Below are 25,291 nucleotides of genomic sequence, written 5' to 3'. Positions count from 1 at the left end.
TCAGCAGTGTAGAGATATTTCCCTCTGATAAAAAAGAAAGTCCTCCTGAGCCCAGAGGGACAAAGTGCAGCTTGGGAGCTCGTGGCTGTGGTACGATACACACACATGCTTTTTCATCTTTTATATTCGATGGGGGTGATGAAAACAGCAGCTCAGAAAACGCCTTTAGGTCATTCGTGGAAAGGGGGAAGTGTCTATCATCGACCTTGTTTGACAACACGCCACTGAGACCCACTGGTGGACAATGGAATTATCCCTAGCATCCTCAGGTGTGGCCTGGATCTTCCTTCTGAGGTCCCGACGAAACAATCGCAGCCAAATGACAGGAAACAAGCCTGAAATTCTACATTTTATGGTCGGTCATGTTTGGCTTACGTTACAGGGGAGCTGCTGCGGTGCCAAAACCTCTAATCTCAAAAAGATGTTCAATTCCCAGAGCTCCATCAAATTAATGAGCAGCTTGTGAGGCTGGGCGAAACCCCCCTTTTTTTCCTTGTAATTGTGCAAACTGAACGTAAACAAATCATGTACAGAAATGTAGAAGGGGGGGGCGGGGGTTCTTTTCTCAGTTGGTTCTGACCAAATAAAACATGGAGGAGTCTCCTTTTGTTTTATAACTGCAAAGAAAGTGAATATAAAGTGTTTGGTTTGATAGAACCTTACTGCACAATGCTCAGCGGAGTGGCACAGCAGCTTTGTACACAGCGGCTCTGAACAGAAAAGTGTTCTCAGACTGTATGATAATAATGCAAACACTACGCAAAGCAGGCAAATGTTAACGCTATGTGTTAGGATGATTATTCATTTGACTTCTGTGTGCTTTTTAAGATTCGTATCAAAGCACTGCGAGGCTCGCTTGACAGGGAGCCAGGCTGCTCTGTAGACAAACTGTCTGTCTGTGTTTGTTTAATTGGTTGTTTAGGAGGAATTTTAACTGAATTCCAGTCGGAATTCGTCTAAATTGAATTGTGGCCCAGGCCGCAGAGGGCGGGGCGGAGCGGCAGCGGCTGAGGGAGGGAAATGGTTGGGCTCCGGAGCCTCGCAACAAGCTCCGACAGGAAGTCGTTCAACGTTGAAACACACACCCAGAACAAAACAACCACACACGCACACACACACATGCATAGGAGCACACGTGTACACAAGCCGGAGTGCAGGAGAAAGAGGGTCAATTTGGACTGCATTCCTACTCCCCCCTTACATGAGTCACTGTGTGTGAGTGTGTGCATGTGTGTGTCAGTTGATGGTCCTACAGTAGAATTCCCAAGGCCATTGAGAAACAGAGGTTTTGTTGTGAGACCAGCAGATAAGAAGGGGAAGAGACGACAGAGGCTGCAGGATGATAGATGAGTATGTGCAACAGGAGGAGAGGAGGATGACTAAAGGAAGGGAAAAAGAGAGCATGATTTATAAAAGGGACAAGAGGAAAGGAGGACGGGGGATGAAGGAATAAAGCCACGTGGAAGACGGACATAGTGATGGGAAGAGGGGGAACGAGAGGGATGGGGTCAATGGTGGGGTTTTCATGTAAACAAACAGCACTGGCCTGAGGCACCCTCTGGTGTGTGTGTGTGTCCTAATTCTTTTTCTCACTTTGCTAAGTCCTTAAAGGAACATACCAACTTTTTGTGACAATAGCCCATCAGGGATTATCTAAAATAACCACTCTGTTCCAATCACAACATTCACATCTGAACAAGCTCCTACACAAACACTCCTCTTCTCAGGGTTTTACTAGATCACAGTTGGAGGCTATCAACGCATCTTGCATGTCCACTATAGTTCATTCTATGCAAATCAATGTGGGAATAAAAACTATTTATAGAAGTCGTTTGGTTATCAGTTGAAGAACAATTTGGCTGAAATGCTCAGAGTCATGCTTCATTAGAAATAGATAACTCAGTGTCCCCAGGGTCTCTTCTGAAGAAAATACAAGCCTCAGTTAGATTTATTTTTCATAAGGACTTGATGCCATTGTAGGAATCATTGACAAAAACATTTTTAATATATATATACAGAGAGATTTATGTATCTGCCAATATGCAGGTAGCAGAAATATTTTATTCAATATCGCTATTCTACACTTTATACTTTGGTCATCAAAATCCATAGCCCTGATAACTAAATGCTTTACCACTACTGAGGATGTAAGAGTGAGATAATAATCTCAATGACAGCATATCTACCACACTGTGAACAGTTCCTCTGTGAGTTTGCTCTAAGTTCAGGCCAAGAAGAAGCAGTGTTTTCACAACGGCCAAATTCAGAATCTATAGAGGATGTGAATCTGATCTCCTGGAGCAAGATAACTGCACTGAATGAACTGCTTCTTTCACTTCAGCTCGAGGAGAATAAAGAACCAACTGGCTGGAGATCGAATCTGTATCATCTCAGCCAGGGTTTTTTTTATTTCATATACAACAATGGAGCATTTTGGCATCTACCACCCAACTCAAAAGTAGTTTTTTCTCTCTCTCTCATCGCTCCCACGATCCTCCTCCCCTAAACTTGATCCCTCTCTATCTCTCGCTCTCAATTTATCCTCCATAAAACGTTTGTGTATTCTAGAGGAAAAAAACGGCAAATAGAAGTGGGAGACGGGATGAAAGCTAGAAGGGGAGAAAGATGGCACATGTTTTCAAGTGTTCACACACTTAATCACCAGCATAACCATTTCCTGGGAATTCCCTTTGAGAGAGAGAGGGAGCGAGAGGAGACAGAGAGAGCTGGTGTGCATGTTGGAGAGAGAGAGAAAAAGAGAGAGAAGGGAAATCAAAAGGACATGGCATGCACTGTTTGCGTGACAAGACCCTTCTTTGGAGGCCAGACATACACACTAGTGCAGACACATGCGCTTCGCGTCATTATCGCAATGTGTGGGGCTCTGTTGCTGAGAAGTTATTTACTTCCAAGTATTTAAGTTGTCAAGTTCTTAATGGCCCTTGGCAGCAGTCTGCATGTCTGTGTGTTTGTGCGCGCGCATGTGTAAACACAACACCTGACCAGATATCTGCTACGTTATGGTAACAGCTTTATTAGAAGTACACAGACCTCTCCCTGCAGGATTGTGATGACCCACACACATGAGCACTTGCTGGCACGCACATCTTGCATGCATCTCTGGTGTAAATCCACATAACAGGGGTTTCCAAATGGAAGACACAGGCCTCCAGTTAGGGTTCATCAGCCTCTGAGTTAATCATTGATGGACACACACACCTACTTTCTCTGTGGAGAAGAGGGAAGAATGGCCTTGTGCCCTGTCCCTGCAAAACACACGCACACACACACACACAGTGTGCACAGCTACCCTTGTAAGGACACTGCATTGACTTCCATTCATTGTGTACAGCCAAACCATAACCTTATCCCAACATTAACCTTACGTTTTGCCTCATCACTTACTTTCACTGAAGGGCATTTACTCCATTGTTGTTTCGTGCTATTATTGTTTCTTTGATCATTTTCCATTGCCATTCATTTTAAATGCTGCTTTATTGTTTTTGCTCTCCTTCATTTTATATTATAATACTCACTGTCTGTTTTTTTTTATTTATTATTTTTGCCTGTTGCTTTTTTTGTTTTGTATTATCGGAGTTATCTATTCGACCCCGTTGTGAAGCGGTTGGTTTGGAAGATGAAATACAAAATTATTATTATTATTCCCAAGCTTTGGTCCCTGTGAGGTCTACTGGTCCTGACAAGGTCAGTGTTTATACTGGGAAAAGGTTTCACCAGCTTTATTATGGTGAATGACACAGGCAAGTGCATGCCAGGGTTGCTGTTCTGAAGCAAAACGCGGAAGGAACAGTAGAGCAAAGTAAAAACAATGAAACCCTTGATGTAGGTGTGATTTAGAGATAAAACCTAAGCAGTTAATTTAGTTTATAAAAAAATAGGTGTGACATTTCTGTGCTTGTGCCACAAACACAGACTTTTCCTCATACCCAGTTGCAGAGGTGTTATCTCTACTCTCCATAGTCCACCAAGGAAGTGAGTGAGAGTGAGAGTGCAGGAGCTCAACCTGAGCCTGGAGAAAACCGGCTTGACAAGAACTCAACACAACACAACACAACACATTCAAGCACTGCTGCTGCTGGCAACTACACAGGAATTCTACTGGAGGATCTGATTAAAACACACACACACACACGTACACCCACATGCAAATATAGTGGGGCACCTGGGTTCGAGGCAGGGTTGTGAGTGCGCACACACACACACCTGCACACCGCACACACTCATCTCTCTCTCTCTCTCTCACGCACACTCACGCACACACACACACACACACACACACACACACACACACACACACACACAGATCAAACTGTCAGAAACAGGCTGTCACGCCTCATGTTGCCTTTGAATCAAAAGCCGGATCACTTCTGGATCAATACACAACAACCCTGGCTTCTGTCAATAAAGTAAACCCCTGTGTTCTCTGAGCTCGGGACCAGTTCCAAACATGTCCCCCCCCCCCCTCACCTCGTCCCACTTGATGAACTTTCCTCCCTTCTTCAGCGTCTCATGCACGCACACGGGCTTCAGCTGCAACGCGTGCACGCCCGGTTTGGCCCCGGCCATGCCGAGGGTCTCTGCCGAGGGTCTCTGCCCGGGTGAGGGTCTCTGCCGAGGGTCTCTGCCCGGGCGCTGACGCCTCGACTCCGGCTGCGGCGAGCTGGACTCCTCGGTAGGGAACTCCAAAAACTCCTCTGTCCCTTCCTGCCTCCGCCGGCGTCCTTGTGTCTCCTCTTCCGGGGAGCGGGCGCTGGGGGAAGTTCTTCAGACTCCGAGGAGTTGGGAGAACATGAGGAGTCGGACCTCGGCTGCTCCGGCGCGCACCGCCGCTATCTCGTCCGCGTCCACGCACCGCGGCGGCGCGCCTAGAACTCGCCTTTTATTCTAGGCTTTGATTCATATATCTGTTTATTCATCAGTCGCGACACCCGAGCGATCCTGTCCTGCCTTCCTCCCATCTGCTCCTCTCCTCTTCCCCGACCAACTTTCTCTCCGTTTCCTCACTCTCTTTTCTCCTCCTCCTCTCCTCCCTGCATGTTTTCTGCGAAGGGGGGGACAAACGGAGAAGATTCCAAGAGGAGAGAGAGAGAGAAAGAGAAGGAGAGACGGCGTCAGATTGAGCTGAGTGAATGAGAAAGGAGGAGGAGGAGGAGGGTTGTCAGAGTTTGTGAAGAAGGGGTGTGTTTTAGTTCAGTCCTCTGCCTGCTTGTCTGTCTTCTCAGATTTACACTGACAACCAATATGAACATGATACAGCAGTGGGCACATGTGTCAAATATGTTAAATATCTAGACACACTTTTCCAAATGCAATCAAACCGTGAGCTGCAACTTAAAGGGTTGATCCAGTAAATTAACATTTTTACTTCTATAACGTTAGGGGAATTCCAGGAAACTCAATATTAAAGCAGCAGAGGACAGAATATCCTGACCTTCGGTCAGCTTCTACACTTCCCATCATGCATCTTTCATGAGACCCTACTTCCCTGGTAGAGTGTGTGCGGCGTGGGATGCATTTTTCCTTCCGAGCATGAACAATCCCAAGAGGAAACTAACCGAGTCTGTTTATTGTGTCTGAACCCGACCCGTAACGTAAGCTAAGACTTTGTGTTACTGTGACACACATTGTTATCGCTTGTTACCATGTGTAAAACAGGTTTTTTCAGCAAATTGCTTCTGACGAAACGGTTTTGTCTCAACTGTATTACACAACGAGGGAAATCTTTTAACTTTGACAAACTTCCTTCCGACCTGTAGAAGACATTATAGTTACAGCTGAGCAATAATGTCCATCAAGAGTAACCTGACCTTTAAAACCTGGGGGTTGCCTCTTTGACAAGCCCTTGGGCTCCACAGCCTTCAGCAGATATGAAACTCAAGTGTAGACTGTACAGAAAGATTGAAGTCGAGTTTCCGCTTCCTCCCACTGTCCAGAAATGAAGCCAAAAATGTCCTGGACATGAATGCTTCCATCTTGCTCGATTTGGAGCCAGGGTCTGTACAGTGGTGATCAAGGGATGGAGCACTCGGCCAATCATGAGGCAGCTCAGCTGTCAATCATGACGTTTCACTCTCATTCACAACACTTGGACATACATCAGGGCGTAAAGAACTACCTTAAATGACAGAATCATCTTTAAGAAAAATGGAAAAGACGTTCTCGCACTTTTTAGTTTATCCCGTGTCCCATCTGCTAACATGGAGGAGATTGGTGGGAATTGCTGCTAACCATTGGTGCATTATATCTGCTCTTCTTGGACTGTGCACGAGTGTAATCAAAGGGCTCCTTTAAGTCTTCGAATCACCCTTAATTGCCTTGAGTTGTTTTCCCTGGTGCTGACAGTGACAGATTACTGCTGCAGTCCCTAATGTTATTAAAAAATATGTTAGCTGTTATCACAGTTATTGTAAAGCACTAATCTGCTTAGAGTTCATTTCAAAGCTGCGGGCTGTAAGTGCGAGTGCTACTCCGGCAGCCAGATTGTGAGATTAAAGTCATATTTTATGAATGATGATGTAAAATCTGAATTATATAAAGAGGAAATCATCCAGACTAGCGACTCTCAGGAAGTCATCCAGAGGAAGTCATCAGGTAACTTTTCCGCCCGTGTCAGCAGATCATGTCTTAAGAAGCACGAGAGCTCAGGAGGTTCCACAGCTACAGTCCGATCCCGTCCAAATCCCACTGCCAAGCAACATTACAACTTGGGCTTCTCATAAAGAAGAAAAAAATCACTATGGAGCAACAGATTTTTTGGCAACCGCTCTCCTTCTCCAACTCCCCTAACTACACCCGGCAGGAATGTCTGCTATGCTGCAGCCTGCTCACTGACTGATGGAGGGACTTACTGTTGGTTGTTCCTTGATCAAAACCATAGAGTGGAGGAGGAAATAATAAAACAATACACAGGAATCAATCAGAAATTATTCATTGTACACACATACACACACAGGTTCATATTTGTGTGAAGGAAGTGCCTTGGTCCTGCTTGACCCACAGGAAGTGGAAGATACATGGTTTGCCAGTTTAGCAGCAGGACAGTTTGTGTGCTTACGTGTGTGTTTGGGGATAACTGAGCTGTAACTGAGTCCCAGTGGACTCGCTGATTAATCTGATCTCGACAAACCACGGGCACAGACACGCACAGGCACACAACCTCTCAGGTGACAACAAACAAAAACAAGATGGACACATGCATATGCATACTTTCAACGGCGCGGCACACATGCATAAAGCTGGGATATTGTGTTTCTCCGGCGCATAATGAGATGCACGCACACGCACACACAGAGACACACTGTGCTGGGTTGCATCTGAAGTGCAGGCACCTGTGGTGTCATTAGGCACTGCCTCTGTCCTCCACTCACCCCACTCTTTGCTTCTCTCTCTTTTTTAACAAACACATTCTTTCCTTTGCTCCCTCTCTCTCTCTATTTCATATCTGTTACATCTAAACAAGCCCTGTCTCTCCTCTGTGTTTTTGCCCTGCCGTGTCTCATTCCAACAGGTGTCCCTCTCTTCTGTGACATAATGTGGCACATGTGCATTATGTTAATATGGAGAGTGGATGAACATTATACTAGATTTTGTAGCAACAGTACACGTTGTCTCAGAGATTTGCTAGCAGAGCATTGCAGGCTACGTGTTGCTGATTGCATTTGAACTGAAGGCAAGCTGAGTGTACCAGTTGGGAAATGGGTGATTTGAATGAACTTTGCCATGTATTCCTCACACAGCTGTAGAGGAGAGAGGGAGAGAAAGAGGACAAGTAGAGCTAAAGGGAGTATCATTAAACAAAATAACAAACCACACTGGAATGAATATGAGATCTAATCATGGTCTGGCTCGGGTTCACTGCAACGAGGAAGCCGCTTTGTTTGGTCTGTTTTGTACACAGTGAAAATCTAAGTGTTGGAATTAAAGGTGACTAAGAAGGAAAGAAAAAGGGAAAGCAGAGATGAAGAGAAGCAGAAAAGAGTTTAGAAGAAGCTAAAAAAAAAAGGACTCGTACTCCGTTTGAATAGGAGACAAAAGGGGGAGCACAGAGGTTAAACTTGGAAGGAAGTGAGGGACGGAGACACAGGGAAAAGAGAAGACCTCAAACCCCTCCTCCCTCCCTTCAATATCTGTCTCCTTCCCTCTTTCTCTCTCTCTCTCTCCCTCTCTCTTGAGTAACAGCCAGATCTTTCTCTCCGACGCAAAGCCAGGGACTCACAAAGACACATTGTATACAGACACAGAGGCATATTCACTGCCCCCTCTCCACACACACACACACACACACACACACACACACACACACACACACACACACACACACACACACACACACACACACACACACACACACACACACACACACACACACACACACACACACACACACACTAGCTTTAATGGGAACGGCCTGACTCAGTCAACAGTAGCAAAAAAAACTTGATCAGATTACTGCTTAGATGTCGACCTGGAATCACTGACCTGGAATCTGACTCCTTAACATCTCAGGGTTAGAGTTAATGTGTTGGACATCATGCAGGCAAAATGCTGATTCCAGTTTTAACCAGAGGAAGAATCGTACGGATATGAGCTAAAAACACAATTTACTTTCATGAGCGAACTATTCAGTTCTGTCAACTTATCACAAATCACTTTAGTCTTTTCCATAACTGAATCACTTTATATTGACCATTTGGTTTTTACTGCTCAGCTGCCTCTGTGTAGCTGCATCACAATCCTATGCTGCTCTCTAGTGGTTCTATGCTTTCACTACACCCGCTGCATTCAGAGCTGGCTAGATTGTGCAATCATCAGGAATGTGGATTTAGGCAGTTTTAGCTGCTGCAAGCACACTGGGGGTGTAGCCCACCTGTGTGTGTGTGTGTGTGTGTAGGTGTGTATGCACACGTATCACCAGTAGAAACCTGTGTTAAGTCTGTGTTAGCTGTGTTTGCACAAGTGAATCGCATGTGTTGTACTTTTCCAGCTCCACCAAGTGGTTGTGTTTTATCTACATTTATTTGTCTGTTGTTTAACAGGATTGTATAAAAAGACTGAACTGGTTTCCATTCCGTTTGGTGAATTTTAACTTTCCTATACATGGTGATATCGTGAGCATTCTCTCAGAGAACAATTCATGGATCTTGATGAAAAGAATCAGGCTTGTTTAGGGGACTGATATTCAGGAGAAATTGTTGTAGATCGGACAAAAAAATCTAGATCTAGTGATTTTAAATGTGGTCTCATAAGGGGACTGTTGGGTCGTGGCAGAGGGATGCAGTCTACTGAGAGCCACTCTAGTTTGTTTTGTTTCAACAAGGCCCGTTGTTAGGCCCTCTGCAACACGTCTGCTGGGGTCTAATATTTCATTGGAATATTTAATTGCAATTATAATAATTTCACCATACTGTTGTAAATCAAATTTAACTTGATTATCCTTATTTCACCCTTTCAGGGTTTGACGTAGAACATGATTAATTATATTTTCTCTGTGGGTTTGAACATCATCTGTTTCAACATTACCAGGTCATGATTCATCTGTGCCTTTTAATGACTCCACATTGACATTTTCCACTGAGGAGCTGGTGTTTTAATATGATTCTTTGATTTTCTTTCTATAATTTCTTTCATAACTTTCAGTGTCTGCTTTGGGCCTACTCCGACAGAGAGAGTGTCTTTTGTAGCAGACATATCCTGACGTCCCAGCAGAACAGGAATGTCTTGACAGGATTTGACAGACGCTTATTAATCTCATAGTTAATGAAATGTCAGTCCAACACTGTAGAGGTGTGTTCCCCTGCTAAATATCACTGGAACAGGTGCAGAGGTCTAAACACGGCTGCTGCAGAAATGAAACTAACCACTATACTGCCTTTTATATCATTTAAGGTTCAACCTGTTTCACTCTCAAAGCCTACAGTGTTTTATTTGAGCACAGTGGGGTAAGTTTGACTTGTTAACAAGCAAACATCTAGAATTAGAGTTGATATGATTTGCCAGGCAGTTGTTTATTGGATCTGAGCAGTGTATCTTTGTTGTAAACTAACTTATAAATGTAGAGAATCTTTCTTCCTTCTCCCTGGCACCCCTCCAGTTGGTGGTATGTTGAGTAACCATGTGTGTGGCCTCTCCCTGACTCCGGCCCTGGTTCCAGTCTTCTTCTGTTATCAGTGCATCTCCAGAGGTGCTGCATGGTCTCCTCACAGGTGTATTAGAGGAGAGGAAACGTGTTCTGTAATGACAAACAAAAGATCACCTTAATCTAACACAGAGGAAAACATGCAACAGAGGGAGACTGTTTATCAGTCTTACAAAGTGAATATAATGCACCAAAGTATAAATGCACCACGGAATAACTGTACCGTTCAGGGTGTTTAAACTCATGCTCTTTTTTGTCCTCTCACCAAACTGAAAACACAGAGGAATTGGCTGAACAGCGCCTTCATGTGGAAGGATCCCTTATAGGAAAAACAAAAGAGAGATCTTAGTATCTATCAGCAAAACTAAAAAGGCTCCATTAGTCCATATGCACACATAAATTGATCAGCACAGACCAGGGAAGCCATGAGTTCAGAGCAGATTTGAGCTTGGAGTTATGTGTTCATAGTGGAGGAGGAAGTAGAGACTGAGAGTCCATAATAGGATCTGTCCCTTCCCCTCACGTTCATTTGCAGCATGCCCGCAGGCCGTGAGAAGTACTCACATCACGTCAAGTAATGCGACTATGTAAAAACACACTTAAAAAAAACTCCTGCATTGAAGTAAAAAAAGTTTTATAGGTGAAAATGAATTTTAGTATCAAATCATTATGCAAAAAATGCTCCCTGAGATTGATGTTAACATCTATATATTTCAAAGTTTTAAATAATGAGGCAAATACGTATAAGTAGTGTTTTTTGAACCAGTTTTAACTACTTTTCTACATTCCCAAACTAAAGGCCTCAGGCAAGAACAAAATAAAGAACATTTCTCAAAAGTTTGAGTTTTGTTTTTTGTAAGGGAATATTTCGTCACTTCACATCTTTAGGCCTCAGGTTAAGTGACTAGACACTTTGTTTTTGTGAGCAGTAACAAACCCTAGACTTTAAACTGTTATTCCACATTTTAGGAGGTTTTCCTCTATAATGATGTTTTAACAGAATCATGCATCTGTCATTTTCACTTGAGTTAAGCTTCCGATAAAAGTGTGAGGCAGCACCGGGGTCTGTGTCGGTTCTGTGTCCTGTACAGGCCTCCCACGGTGCTTAAGTCCCCCAGCAATGTCCAGTCTTTATTCTCTGTGTAGATTCTAATAAGCTCACTGCTCTGTGGCTATTCTCAAGTTTGAGGTTCTTATTGAGATTACCCCAGCCCCTGACAAGACTTTTGAGCACGTACACACACACGGTCTCCAAGGTCACCACAGATTTAATATTACAAGCTGAAATCGCCCTGACCTCTCTCTGCAGAGGTCTGTGTCCGACATGGAGTTGAAACACTAAAATATCACTGATGCAGGTGAAACATGAAGGTTAGGCTTTTGTCAAGTGGTTTGCTTTAATGGGAACTGAGTTACTTCTGTGTTGCGTGTGAAAGAGAGAATTTGTATATCGAAATAGAGCATGGGAATGTTTAAGTTAGTTGTGTGTGTGTGTTACAGGTATCATGTCGTGCAGACCACTGTAGGGACTCGACAAAAAGCAAGTCTCCACCAAGTATATCATTACATTTTGAAGTGTTTTAAAGGGACTCTTACCTTTGTTGCATTTGAGAATTACAGCACATTCGAATCATCCCGCCTTCCTCCAATGCCCCACCCCCTCGTTCCCATCCGCGGTGTTTTTTCTTTTGTTTTTCCCCCTGGGAGCGGCTGTTTCAGTACGCCGTGGACCACTTTGGTCTGCCATCGTCAGTCGCTACGGTCAATACGGTCGCTACTCGCTACTGTCTGCTGTGGAATCAAAACAAACCATATAGTTGAGGACGCGCCTTGATGACGCGGGCCTGAATGCGCCACAAGAAGCAGACGGGCTTCCTGTCTGTTTCCATGCAGCAAACAGACAGGTCTGTCGGCCAATAAGGTCCTTCGGTCCGAAGAATTTTATTGGTTGAAGTTTTCACTAAATATTACGAGAGTGAAATAATTGTTTGCTTTAACTCCTGGTGGGTCTGTCTTGCATTTTAGAGTGTCATTACCTTATTAATACCAATTTAACCTTATCCACAAAAAGTGTAAAAATGCAACAAAGGAAAGAGTCCCTTTAAGGTTTAGTTTTAGGTTGAGGTTAATTAGGGTTAGGGTTACGCAAGTAGTAACAGGATTAAGGTTTGAGTAAGTCTTCAGGAAATCAATGTCAGTCAATATGAGGTCTTCTGAATTCATGTAGACACATCTCTGTGTGTGTGTGTGTTTTTGTGTGTGTGTCCGTGTGTCCGTGTGTGTGTGTGTGTGTGTGTGCGCGTGTGTGTTTTGCCGGCCCGCCTGTGCTAACTCAACTGTAAGTTTCAGACATACCCACTGAATAATTCAGGTTTTTCTGTCGTGTTGCCATGGTTGTCCATTAAAATGATACGCACTCACAGAAAAACACTCTGAACACACACACACACAAAAACACACACACCATGAAAACACCAACGCACACACTCGCATGGAGGGAAGTTGCTGTCGCTGACTTTTGCCTCCTCCTTCACTAAGCCACTCTATTACGATTAAATCTCTTGTTATTAACCAGCGTAGCCGGGTTGTGTGAGTGTGTGTGTGTGTGGGGGGGGATCCCTGCTGTTACAACACAATGGACAGCGTGTGAAGAAATAGGACTGGCTTCCTGTTAATGGAACACCTTCAGAGTATTTTTAATCCTCAGCGTAGCCTGTTAGATGAAAAATAAAAGTTAAATTCCAAAACCAACCCTCAACTACGAAATCCAGACGCTGCAGCTCCTTTGCACTCTCGGTACACTGTGTGATCTTTTAGCAGAAAAATACAAATTCAAAACACGTGATACAAAGTTTTCTGTGTGAAACGTAGGCATGACATTTTTCCCTGTAAGTCGTGAACCAGTCAAATGAGTAATTAGTGTTTGAAGCAGTTAGGGCCTGAGGGCAAACTGGAAACTTGTGTAAGTACTGTGTGAAGACAAAACGTGCAGCGCCATGCACTTTGACTATGTGCACACAAAGATAAATACATAAACCGGTCGAGGCAGAACTGTTTGTTTCTCTACGCTAGTGTGAGGCCTCAACCTTACAATTCTGTCGGACCCTTGCTGTCCCATGTTCTGTAGGTTTAGGCGGTTTCTCTCTGGCTTCTGATACAGTTAGCCTCTATATGCAGGACAGATAGATACAGGAAGTAATTTGTCTCTGCTGCCATTGGCCTTTCAAATAATGTATTGTGATTTTTATTTATTGAGACTCTGCAGTTTTTTGTTTTTATGTTGTTTCAAGTCTCTAATATTGTATTTAGTTTAGTTTATTTAGTATCTCTTGTGCTCAGAGGTTGTGGATAATGCTGTGTATTCTACTAATTACCAAACAAGGACAATAAAGACATCCTTTGATCCTTGATCCATTATCTTATTTAAAATGCTTTGAGATAATGTGTGTTGTGACAAATAAATTCAATTGAATTGGATAAATTAAGGGCTTTCAGAGGGGAGAAATCAGAGATGAACTGTGGAGGACAAAAGTTGAGGTCAAAGGTTAAAGCTATTGACTGAGTCTGAATGGGTAAGTGTGCATAAGGACTTTGAGGTGGGTTGAGAGCACAAAGACGTGTTCAACAACTACACAGAAATCTGAAAGGGGTCCCTGAAATATTTTATATCTTGGCTTACTTACAAGGAATGTCAAACTTCTGGTGATAACGATAAAATCACAACACAATGATTCTGTATTGATACATTATAACTCAGTGCCTCTTTAGTCGGTATCTTGGCCAGGATAAACTCCCACTGTCCTTATCATGACCTCTGTGGAAGGTTGCCATGTTAGACCCCCCTTTTTTAAATTTATTTTTCTCCCATCTTTCCATCCAACCCCTCCCCTCTCAAATACTATTGTCCACCAGTGACCCAGACTGGTACACACACACACACCCCTCCACCACATACACCCATGCACAACTCTTTATGGACATGTCTTCTTGTCTTCCATGTATTGTCTCTTATATTGCCATTTAGAAAAAATTAAAAATAATCATAAACTGGCCACCAAGTCCAAACTATAACTAACATAGAGCACTCGGGCATTCGATAATCGTATAATTTAATTCAGTACATCGCCTATTGATATTTGATCTCACCCCTAGTGTAGAGCACCTCCTGAGCTGTAAGGGGGGGGGGCAAATCTGTAAGTGTGGGGGGGGTTCTAGGCATTCTTTAGAATCATTTGTAAGTTTGTTCCTGCATACTGTGCTCCTGCTTTATACCAGTGGGAGAGAGAGCACGCATGCACGCGCCTCTCGAGGCTAAAGAGGGGGAGGGGGAGAGAGAGAGAGAGAGAGAGGAAGGGGAAGAAGAGAGTCAGGGTAGTAGAGAGAGAGGGGAAGAGACAGAGAGAGGTAGAGGGACGTGAAGATAGAGAGAGGCAGGGAGGTAGAGAGAGGGGAAGAGAGAGAGAGAGAGAGTTAGGGTAGTAGAGAGAGAGGGGAAGAGACAGAGAGAGGTAGAGAGAGGGGAAGAGAGAGAGAGAGTCAGGGAGGTAGAGAGAGAGAGAGAGAGAGAGAGAGTCAGGGTAGTAGCGAGAGAGGGGAAGAGACAGAGAGTGGTAGAAGGACGTGAAGAGAGAGGCAGGGAGGGAGGTAGAGAGAGGGGAAGAGAGAGAGAGAGAGTCAGGGTAGTAGAGAGAGGGGAAGAGAGAGAGAGAGAGAGAGTCAGGGAGGTAGAGAGACGAGTGTTTCTCTTTGTACTCAGAGAAGAGTTGAGGCCGCTGCCATCTCTTTTTATATAAGCGGAGTTCGCCTGCTGGAAATAGAACAATAAGCCGGTTCCTCTCGTCCTTCAGACCATTTTTATTTGTCTTTTTCCCCGGAACACCAACAAGCACCAGGTCCCAGAGCTCGTTTCTTCAGGGGGACATTTCCAGTCGGGATCAGCTTGGTTTTTGTGCGTAATTTGTTGTTTTTGTTTCCAACCGGACAGATCTTCTCCCTCCTCTCGCCTCGTTGCCTTCCACACCTCCCCGGTTCTTTCTCACCCCCCCTCTCCCAACCACCAACACCACTGGAGAAACCAGCGGCCATGGCTGCCGTCACCAGCCCGGAGACGAGCCCTCCGGCCCGGGTGTACTTCCAGACGCCGGCCGGCACCGCGGAGGAGCCGGAGACGCCGGTTCGGAAGCAGGGACGTGTCACCGTCAAATACGACCGCAAGGAGCTGAGGAAGCGGCTGAACCTGGAGGAGTGGATCATCGACCAGCTCACGGACCTGTACGACTGCGAGGTAAGGACCCCCTCTTACAATAACCGATCGAAGCCATCGATCCGCCGGCTGTGCTAAGTAATAGAGCTCGGGTGCTGCTGCTGGTGGTGGAGTCTGTCCATCAGTGTCTCTTTGTGTCCCAACTGTTGACAAAGAGACATTAAAGGGCCCTAGTGTCGCTGCTGGCCTAGCTTCCCTCCTCCTGTAGCATGTGTAGAGTACCAGTACACGTGGTGGTGCAGGCAGGGGCATGATGGGGCATGATGGGAAACCAGGACAACAGAAGTGATGAAACCGTGTGAGAAGCTCTGTGGTTGAACTCCACTCCTCCACCCACAGGTTGGCTAAATGTGGCACAGGCAGATTTATAGTCCTGATGGTGAAATGGACTGCCCCTGTGCCCCCCTCTGATTGGCTGGAGCTGATTTAAAGCACACCTGTAAATGCAACTCGTGCAATATTAATAGTAATTCAATATAACAATGTAAAGACATGCCTTGTGTCTTTGGTTTATGTTTAGTTGCATAAACCAAAGACCTTTCTTGTCTTCTACTTGCAAACTTTGAAAGTTTAAAGCTGGGTGAAGCCATTTTCCTCTGGGTAAAATCTGGAGATTTGGCTGCAGAGTTTGAATTTCCCACGTGCACAATGCAGCTGGAGTTTTCCTGCACAGCCGCTTTCGCAACAGCAACAAATTCCTCCCGTTATTCAGGTGAGAGGTGGAGTAGGTTGCAGGAGGCGGAGGCAGGAAGTGACGTGTAACCTCCGCTGCGAAGATCACGTGATTTTGTTTACAGCATCCTGACCCTGGTGTCAGCTCTTATCACCACGAACTCTCTTGACATCTGTATCGTCTAGATATATAACATCTAGAAGCTTAGAACCATCTCCTGGATTTCTGCACACTGTAAGCCCGGATAAGTAGAGTTTACGTAGAAAATTTGAGGAAATAGGTTGCCCTAAAAAAATGTTGTAATGGAAATTGAAAATTAGAGTTGATTCAACTTAAAAGCTTTAAAGGCTAGAATTGCCGAATGCCAAATTGATTTAACTTAAAAACAGTTGTAGTCAGTAGTTTTATATACTTAAATACATAAATAGGCCTTAAGTTGTGTGCATGGAAAAATGAGTTGATTTAACATGTTATCATTTGTAATATCAAATAATACTGGTCATGAAATAAAAAACTCCAGTTTATACAACCAAAACTTACATTTTTTGTATCTTTCACTTAAAAGTTATCCACCCACAGCATTACGAACAAATGTAAGTATATTCTACGTCAAATTAGTAGAATATACTTACATTTGATAGTAATGGTATCATACTTAAATGTTTTGTCTAGATTCAAATTAAATTTTCCAGTTCATTAGTTGTCCGGGTTTACAGTGCAGACACTATACTAGGGGGGAACTGGAGGATAAAGTCCGTAGAAGCTACTGAGCATCTCACTCTGATATTTCCAGAGCAAATACGGAGTCCAGTGCATGTCTGAAAGCTGAGTGAGAGGGAGTGAGCTACTGTGATGTGCTAGTTCCAACAAGAAAGAAACTAGCAGTAGATTCCGTACCTCTAGGGGTATGATCTGCTCTGTCAAACATCAGACCCGTGGTCAGGGTGACACACGCTGGAGCCGAGCAGTGATAATGTAACCTGGCGGCAGCTGCGGTGTGCCTGCTGGCGTCAGTAGTTGGTAAGCTCATGTCAACTCCACTGAGCTGGCGTTGACCCACATTCTATTCCTAGCGTGAGGAATACAACGACTTAACAGGTTTTGGAGAATTCCTTGTAGGCTGAGGTGGAGAAGCTGAAGAGGAGCAATCACATTTTCTCACACCTTTTTTTTCCAACTTGAAGAAGTCAAGTTTTGTAGCTACAGAGTAAAAGTAATGCAGTCTTACTTTGTGATGTTCCTACAAACTCTAATCATATATTAACCCAGGCCACGGGGAATGAATAGGGTAAATTTCGCAGCAAAGTCTAATAATGGATAACCTCTCTTATCATGCGACGTAAGCAAACCAGATAAAGTCGTCTTTCCAATGTTGGTCTCCGTTAAGTTTCTTTTCCCCACTTGCACTGAGGGATTTTGTGGCAGTGTGTAAGATATCCTGTGAGATGTGGATAATAAAGTGGCAGGGATATGCCAGAGGCTCATGTGCCAGCAGAGGTGATTAAATGGCCTGCAGTGGATTTTCAAATCGGGGGGGTGCTCTGATTGTCCGCCAGTAATGGTACGCTATGCGACAAAAATGTGCCACGGAGAAAATCTTTGCGGTACTATGACATTCGACAAATCTTTTTTGAGATATTATTTGAATCCATTGTTTGTCATTTTGAATTTCAAAGATGGATGATTCTCTCTCATTGTCTCACGTCATTCATTCCTTCTGTCACTCATCTACCATTCCTTCATCCACTCGGTCTTCCACTCATGCATGCTTTAATGCACTTATGGTGTATTATGAGTCCTGCTTTTTAACTTCCCAAACAGTCGCACAAAGAGTCCAGAAAAATCCCTCGCCGATGGACGCACATATCTGTCCTCTCTAGATATCGAGACCTGAGCCCTGTGCTGATGTATTATGGACACCTTACATTGTTTCAGATTAGATTCAGTGTGGGTGTAACTTTAATGATTTACTTCACATTTCTTTGGACCCACATTCCTCCTCCTCCTCCTCTTTTTGGCCTTGGTCCACCGTAGTTCGCCCCTTTTCATTGTCCGTATCCCGTCCCCACCGAGGCTGTTAGACAACAAAGAGATGAACTTACAGTCGGTTCACTGATGGAGACACATTGGGCTCATTTAGTTAGACGGGGCAATGTGGAGCACGTGCTACCAGGCAGTGTAACCAGAGAGGCAGCTTCAGCCGGTCAGGGAGCCGAGCAGGAACTGGGACAACCCTGTTCACCGACAAAGACAAGGAGCACACTTTCTTTCTTCATCTCTCCTTTTCTCTCGCCATGTCTCTTTTTGTTCCGACTCGTTGTATCCACGTTTTCATTTGTCACAATCATTATTCCCAATCTATCAGCCCCCACCCTCCCCTTTTCTCTCTCTCCTATTGTGGATGCACATTTCAACAATTTAGCACACCGGCACGGACTTTGTTCAACAGGGAATTCATAATGAGCTATTATCCACATTCATGTAATCCCTGTAAAAGATGCTACAAGCAGTCGGCCGGGCATTTCTGCGATGCTGCTTGTGATGTATTCATCCTCATAGCTACTTAGTCAGCCTATCAGTCAGAGTTGCTATGGTTAAAAGTGAAGAGCCGAGCCATCGTATGATTCCATGGCAACAGGGCTGGTTAACTGTTTATGTTGGTTAACTGTGGAGTGGAATAAAAAGGGCTGTGTCCATTTCATCAAACGAAGCGTAGCAGAATTGCATCATATCCGAAAAAAGCCCCTGATTTATTCTGCATGATAATTAGAGCCATCCGGTTATTATATTAGCAGGGGCTTAATAAATGGCTGCAGTTGATGTTAATGTGGCATTTGCTCTGCATAAGAAGCACTCCAGTTGTTCTGCGGCCCATAGGGGGCTACTTGGAAAATGTGGATATGGTCCAGGAATAAAACATTTTTTAATTAATTAAAGTATATGAATCGACTTTTTATATGGATTTATATAAAAATGTATAGAGACTATACTAACATACTAACATTAACACTGACGGATCGACTGTATGGAAAACTAGATGGGCTCTTTGACAGCATTTAACTCCACCAAGGCTGATTCCCTTTCACTGTGTCTAAGCCGTGTTTCCAATTAATCATGTATACTGTGGTAGCCCGATACTGTCTCAGCGTGAACCAAAAATATTTTTTTACTTTTTCCTTATGATAACGTAATAGAACTCGTCTTTCAGGCTTTAGAATGTAAAACAAAATGGTGCTGTGTCTGAATAAAAAGAAAATAGCAACAAGCCTCAGATGTGAGTTAATAGAAGCAGCAGCAAACAGGAAAGCCTTGATTGAAAAGAACTGAAAGTTGTAGAAGATTATTTTTCTACTTATTCATGAGCAACAACAACAATGACGTATTTACAAGTGATGCCCGAGGGATTTTTGACGAAACCTTCGTCCCAAATTCACCCCACACATCCTTTCTATCCTTAGAATTGATGCAACAGAGACTCCAAATCCCACAATTCCCCCTCCATCTCTCTGTTTATGTCTCAAACCCAACTATAAACTGTGTTAATTTAAGAAATATAAACACTTTAGTGTTAAGTTTCACATAATAAAATCAGGGAGTGTTTCCTTATAGATAAGTTGTATATACACATTCTCTGTTGTTACAGCGCCCCCCCGCTCTAATAGCGGCTTTGTATATGAGGTGCTAAGTGAGATTGAGCTCACTCTTGGGAACATGGGAACAGGAAAGTGGGGGTTGAACTCATCAATTCCTCGACTCCACTTCTAGTAAAATTATGAAGTCTCACTCCAGGCTTGGTTCCATTTCCATGGTAACTGGGCTGTTAAAATTGTATTCGTCATGTAAGGACCTATTTTCTTTCAGTTCGCTGTGTTTTCAGCATGAGTGCACTGGAGCTAACCAGTAGCTACATGGTTAACAGTGGAGCGAGTGGGCGGACCAATCCCCAATCTCCAGGGTCCTACGTGGCCACACACACACACATAAACACAGTTTGGGATTCGAGTGAGAACAGTGGCAGAATTGGTGAGCAGGAATGCAGTGAACAGAGGAAGAGAAGGGAAAAAAAACAGAGGGGAAGGAAAATGTAGCTGGAGTAGGCAGGGATGTCAGAGAGGGAGAGAGTGTTTTTGTAACATGTGTCCACTGTTATTGCTGCTAGCTACACTGAGCCAAATGAAACGTTTGTTATTTTGAATCAAATGGGGATTTTTCTGGGTTTAAACATTGTTGGAAACGTTTTGATAATGTAAAGGCTCTTATATACTACTACGTGTCCGTTTCTCGGAGAGTTCTCAGCAGGGGGCAAAGATTCTTTTTGATTTTTACTTCACCGCCAAACCCATAGGTGGCGCAACGGAAGACGAGCTCAGAGAAGCCTACCCCATTTGGGAAGAAGAAGTCCACGTGTCTCTGTTGACATGTTAGCTTGCGTCCCACACACTGAACCATGGCAACTAACAGAACTAAATAAAGTGACACCCAGCGTGTCAAAATGCTGATGTAATCGTTTCTTAGCGCAGCGGTTCCCCGGTCTTGTTTCCGAACTGTGTTGCTGATTCCACAGCTTGAATCTGCTTGAGGCTACATGTAGCTAGAAGCTACACGGACCTAGCTCCCCCCAGCTTCCACACACAGTCAGCAGGGACTCCCGGCACTAACAACTACTATCCAGTGTTTGCTTATAACCTGACGGTATTATAGAAACAGTGTCATGATAAAAGTGGAATTAAAGTTGTGACGGCGGGTTCTTGCACTGTTACCACCGCAGTTAGCATGGTGGCTAGCCTAGCCCGCTAGCCTAGCCTGCTAGCGCCGTTTTGAAAGCTCGTTATAACCGTCTGTGACCGTGCACACATGCCCTCAGTGCTCGAACGAGCCACCGTCAGCCGGACAACTCCGCTGGCTTAACACACACGTCACATTAATCGTAGAATCATAGTTGTGTTTGGGTTTGATGCTACATGGAAGTAAACAGGAAGTAAACAGGAAGTTTGAGGTCCGGAAATACGGAAATGACGTCATACGGAAATTATGTCGTTCGCGGACCAATCACAGCCAAGAGCGGTCCCGTCGGGTCTCAAACATGAAGACGGATAGTTAGAAAAATCAGACGTGTACGAAAAGCTGTACGAAGCATTCGGAGAGGGCGTTTCACGACGGATAGGGCGGTCTTATCTGTCCGTAATAGAAGAAACGGAGAGGCATAAATTGGCCTTAAGTTAACGAGTCAACAAAATATATAACATGGATCTAGTTGTTTTTTTATATTTAATGAAGAATTGTTACATATTATATCTTTAACATCACATACACTACATAAGAAAAAACGCCAGAATTTGACACAGGCAAAGAAGAGAAAAGTCCACAGTTTCGGGGAAATAATATAATATGAGATAGTTAACCCATGCAGTCAAAATAAAGCAATCAATATGTCTTTTGGTAAAATAAATATTTTCTTTTATATGGAAAGTGTCTAAATTCCACAATAAAACTAATTTACTCCTATAAAAAACGATTGAAACTCTCGCAAATGAAGGAAATGCATCTGTATCCTACAGTTAGTCTTATAAATCAATATAGGACTACACAGGAAATGTAAATGCTCTGTTCATACTCTACTCTTTACAACACAAACACACCATAATGAACAGTAAATTCTCATCTGGTCATATTTAGTCCCACACAACCAGTTAAAGCAGTGATGCATCCTGTTGTGTGGCTCCACAAGTAAGTCACTAGAAAGATCTGGGTTGGGGGAAGCCTGACTGTGGGAACAGCTGTAATTTAATAGCCAATGAAGTTGGCCTCCTTCACTGGGGCACAGGAACACACAGGAGGCATGCAACATGTGTTTAAAACCGTGCGCTTCAAGGTCTGAATACCAATCAGTTTTACCCTGTTTTGCTCAGGGTATGTAAGACTGGTGACTACAAAGAGTGGTTGTTACACAGCGGGAGTGAAAGACTCCAGTGTGTCTTTGTAAAACCCCCCCTGCTCTGCACCACAAAACACACACACAAACAGACACACACACACGTTCATAGCTTACATGTGGTCCTACACATGCATAGTTGTCTTCCTGTTTGATGGAGAGGTGAGTCAGCATGTGCTGTTGTCTGACCTACTGACGGACCATGTGAGTGTTTTTAGAGGGTGGATAAAGTTAGAGAGGAGAAAAGACGGCCAAGAATGTTGTGAGTGAGGGAGACTAAGCATTTATTGTTTGTCTTTCGGTCGGCGTGTGAGTAAGATCGGAAGGAAGTGAAGAACGCCGATCGAGAGACTGCATGGATTGAGAAAGAGAGAGCGAGAGAAGGAGGGATGTGAGTCATTCAGTTGAATGTTTATGGAACTTGTCACAGGAAGTTTGCGAGAAAGGATTAAACACTTAGAACAAATTAACAATATTAACTTTCACTCAAAAGCACCTTTTGTCCCGCACACACACAACTGTTGATTCACACAAAAACACTCCCACAGGTCCTTATGGAGACAGCATGCTTGCTCTCAGTCACTTTTTTAAAGGGATTATTGTTAAAGATGTTCACGTTTGATAGTTGAAACATAAACGTCAGGTTGAGGTTTGGTTAATGTCAGAATTAGAGAATATATAACATTGCATCAATGGGGTAAAGCGAGATAATGAGAAGAGCAGGATATTTAGAAGACATACATTTACATCATCTTCCTTTCAACAAAATGTTTTACTCAAATGTGGAGCCTGACTGATGTGGCATTTTGAACTGATATTTGTGAGTAAAAAATTGCGGATACAAATGTATCAGCTGATATCTGTATTAACCAAAAATTGGCTGATTCTTCAGATGTCGTTGTCAAACTCTTATGACAAGAAATTGTATGAGGCCTGATATTTTACAATTTAACCTTAAATAGACTTTGAAATAAGAAAATTGACTTAATTGCATGTTTTACGCTGCAAAATAAAACTTTTAAACCTAAACACTGACACTAATATATCAGTGAAAGACTCATATTGGCCAATTTTATCGACATAAATGAGGCTCTATCTCAAATCTCAGTGTTTAATGCATTTAGATGATGAACTCATGTGCATATACTTTACATTTGTTTCATATTTTTTCGGACTCTTCCTGTTTGTCGCAGTGTCTTCTGTTGTCTCCCACAATCACTGTCATGTGTCAGCCGGCATGACCCTGACGGCACAGTACATACTGATTGCCTGACACCTTCCCACCTCGTAAACCCGTCGGTATTATGTTTCCGTACTAGCTAATCTCGATGAGCTTGTCATTCCACCCTCTGTCACAGATCAGGCCCCCGGCCAAGAGAAGGGTTTAAACAATACAGGGTTTAACAAAACCATTTTACCGTAAAGATCACATGTGGTGCAGGGCGTGTCTGGAGATAGATTATGAAACTGAGCTGCTCTCTGTGAATCTAACGGCAGACAGCAGCTTGTTTGAATGAGGAAGGTCATGAAGAACAAAGGGTGTTATCCATTATACCCTTCTTGCATTTTAAGACCATATATAGCTATTTTGTGAAAGCTCACACACTCATGCAGATGCTTTTTAAGGTAAACAGGCCATAACAGTGTTGCAGTTTGCTAAACGTGGCTCCAGGGTGCTGTAGCTGAACAGCACTTCTAAATGAGCGATGAATATGAGGGTGTTGGTGATGCACACTCACGGGCCTCCATGTTGAAACCATATTAAAACAATGAAACAAGCTCAGCCATCGTGCTGATATTAATCGGTTGCGACTACAGTTGGCGGCAGCTGGCTCGGATCGTCGGTACGGAGTCATCACCACACAGAGTCTCTTTGTGAGTTATGCCAACTGCCTGCAGGTAGAGTGAGGTAACACACATTCACTGGGGAGAGTATTTTAGTCCCAGGAGGTGCATTAAGAGCAGGCACCCGTTTAGCTGTAATTGCAGGGAAGCAGGTTTGAGTTAATGGCCTTATTCACCGTCTTCCATTGTGTTGCGTGTATAATGTGTTTAATATACGCCAATGACAGAAAGTACAGGAGCTGTGCACGCTAACTTCCCTATTGATGACAGACTGAGGATGTGACTTTTAATATTAAATAGCTGTAGCTTCCAGAAGGGGAACAAGTCTTGCGCCGTCAGGTACAGACTGCTTTGCCAGTGACTCCCTGACCTGGTGTCCCTCTCAGCCAGGCAGACAGCTACTGACCTAAAGAGGTCCAAGGGTTAGGGGAACGCGGCGCCATGTTGGCCTCGCGTGTCCTCCATGAGGTCACCACATCGGGAAACCTAACATAAGCTTCCGTGGTATCTACTGCGTGCTTAGACGTCATGTGGAAGGATTCTCGTGCTGCTGTGAAAACAGCTCTGGTTGGAATGGCACGGCTGTGGGGAGAGATGGACGGATAGATGAGAGACGTGTGGACAGATGGACAGACAGCTGGCAGCCGGACAGACAAGTGGATGGAGGAATAATGTGACCTGTTACTTCTGTCAGATCATTCAGAATCTTCAACTCAGATGCGGATGAGAAATACATTTGTTGCTCTTTCCATTTTCATCTAATATATGATACATTATTTTATATTTTATTATTTAACACCCTTTGTGCTGTATGTGTAGTGTCTGAGTAGGAGGGAACAACCGACCATATTTGGTGCTTGGTCTCACACTCACACAACACACACAGACAGGATGATAATGAGTATTGACTGAACATGTCATCAAGTGTTAAATCATTAAACTCTGAAGCATTAATACATGTGATGACTTGAAAGAAGAAATGACAGAATGAAGCAGCTGCAGCCATGTGAGTTGTTCTTTCGTCCAGAAGCTGATTGACTGAATATGGAAAAATATTTACCAGGTCAGAAGTCGTGTTGATGACTGATCAGTGAGAGAATTCTAATAACATCTAATCTCCAATCCCACTTGGGTTTGATCTCAGTCATGGCAGAATTAATTGAAAGGCTTCACGTTGAAATAACTGTGTGAAAAGTTTGGATTTAAAATGAAATCCTACATAGTCAAACTCTCCTCCCGCTCCAAACTGTCACAACAAAGGATTAAGTCACCCAGAGAATGGCATGGCAAATTAACTAATGAATGTCGCCAAGAGTGACATAATGATGATCTGCTGTAATCCTTGTTTGTATGCCGTCTTTTCTTAATCTGCACGTAATCTCTCCTTTCAGTCCAATTGTAGTGGTAATGACCCTGGCTCCT

The 25,291-nt window shown here is 43.7% G+C and overlaps 2 protein-coding genes across 3 annotated transcripts in view; one reads left to right on the top strand and one right to left on the bottom strand.

The window, feature by feature from the left end:
* Positions 1–5,130, bottom strand: part of plcb3 (phospholipase C, beta 3 (phosphatidylinositol-specific)) — a 46,534-nt gene extending 41,404 nt beyond the window's left edge. The window contains exon 1 of the mRNA XM_061066267.1: positions 4,489–5,130. Coding sequence (XP_060922250.1) covers positions 4,489–4,587 — 99 coding nt within the window. The 5' untranslated portion in view covers positions 4,588–5,130. The remainder of the gene's footprint in view (positions 1–4,488) is intronic.
* ppp1r14bb (protein phosphatase 1, regulatory (inhibitor) subunit 14Bb) overlaps positions 4,557–25,291 on the top strand; it is a 33,889-nt gene continuing 13,154 nt past the window's right edge. Inside the window, exons 1-2 of one of the 2 annotated variants that reach the window (XM_061066269.1) lie at positions 4,557–4,693; positions 15,141–15,440. In XM_061066269.1, coding sequence (XP_060922252.1) covers positions 15,240–15,440 — 201 coding nt within the window. In that variant the 5' untranslated portion in view covers positions 4,557–4,693; positions 15,141–15,239. Of the gene's footprint in view, positions 4,694–14,871; positions 15,049–15,140; positions 15,441–25,291 lie in introns of those variants that run through there. The other variant, XM_061066268.1, reaches the window with a different exon arrangement.

Source organism: Limanda limanda, chromosome 22 (assembly GCF_963576545.1).
Source record: "Limanda limanda chromosome 22, fLimLim1.1, whole genome shotgun sequence".
NCBI classification, from domain to species: Eukaryota; Metazoa; Chordata; class Actinopteri; order Pleuronectiformes; family Pleuronectidae; genus Limanda; species Limanda limanda.
Note: the sequence above shows the minus strand (reverse complement) of the source record. Positions and strands in the feature narration are given on the sequence as shown.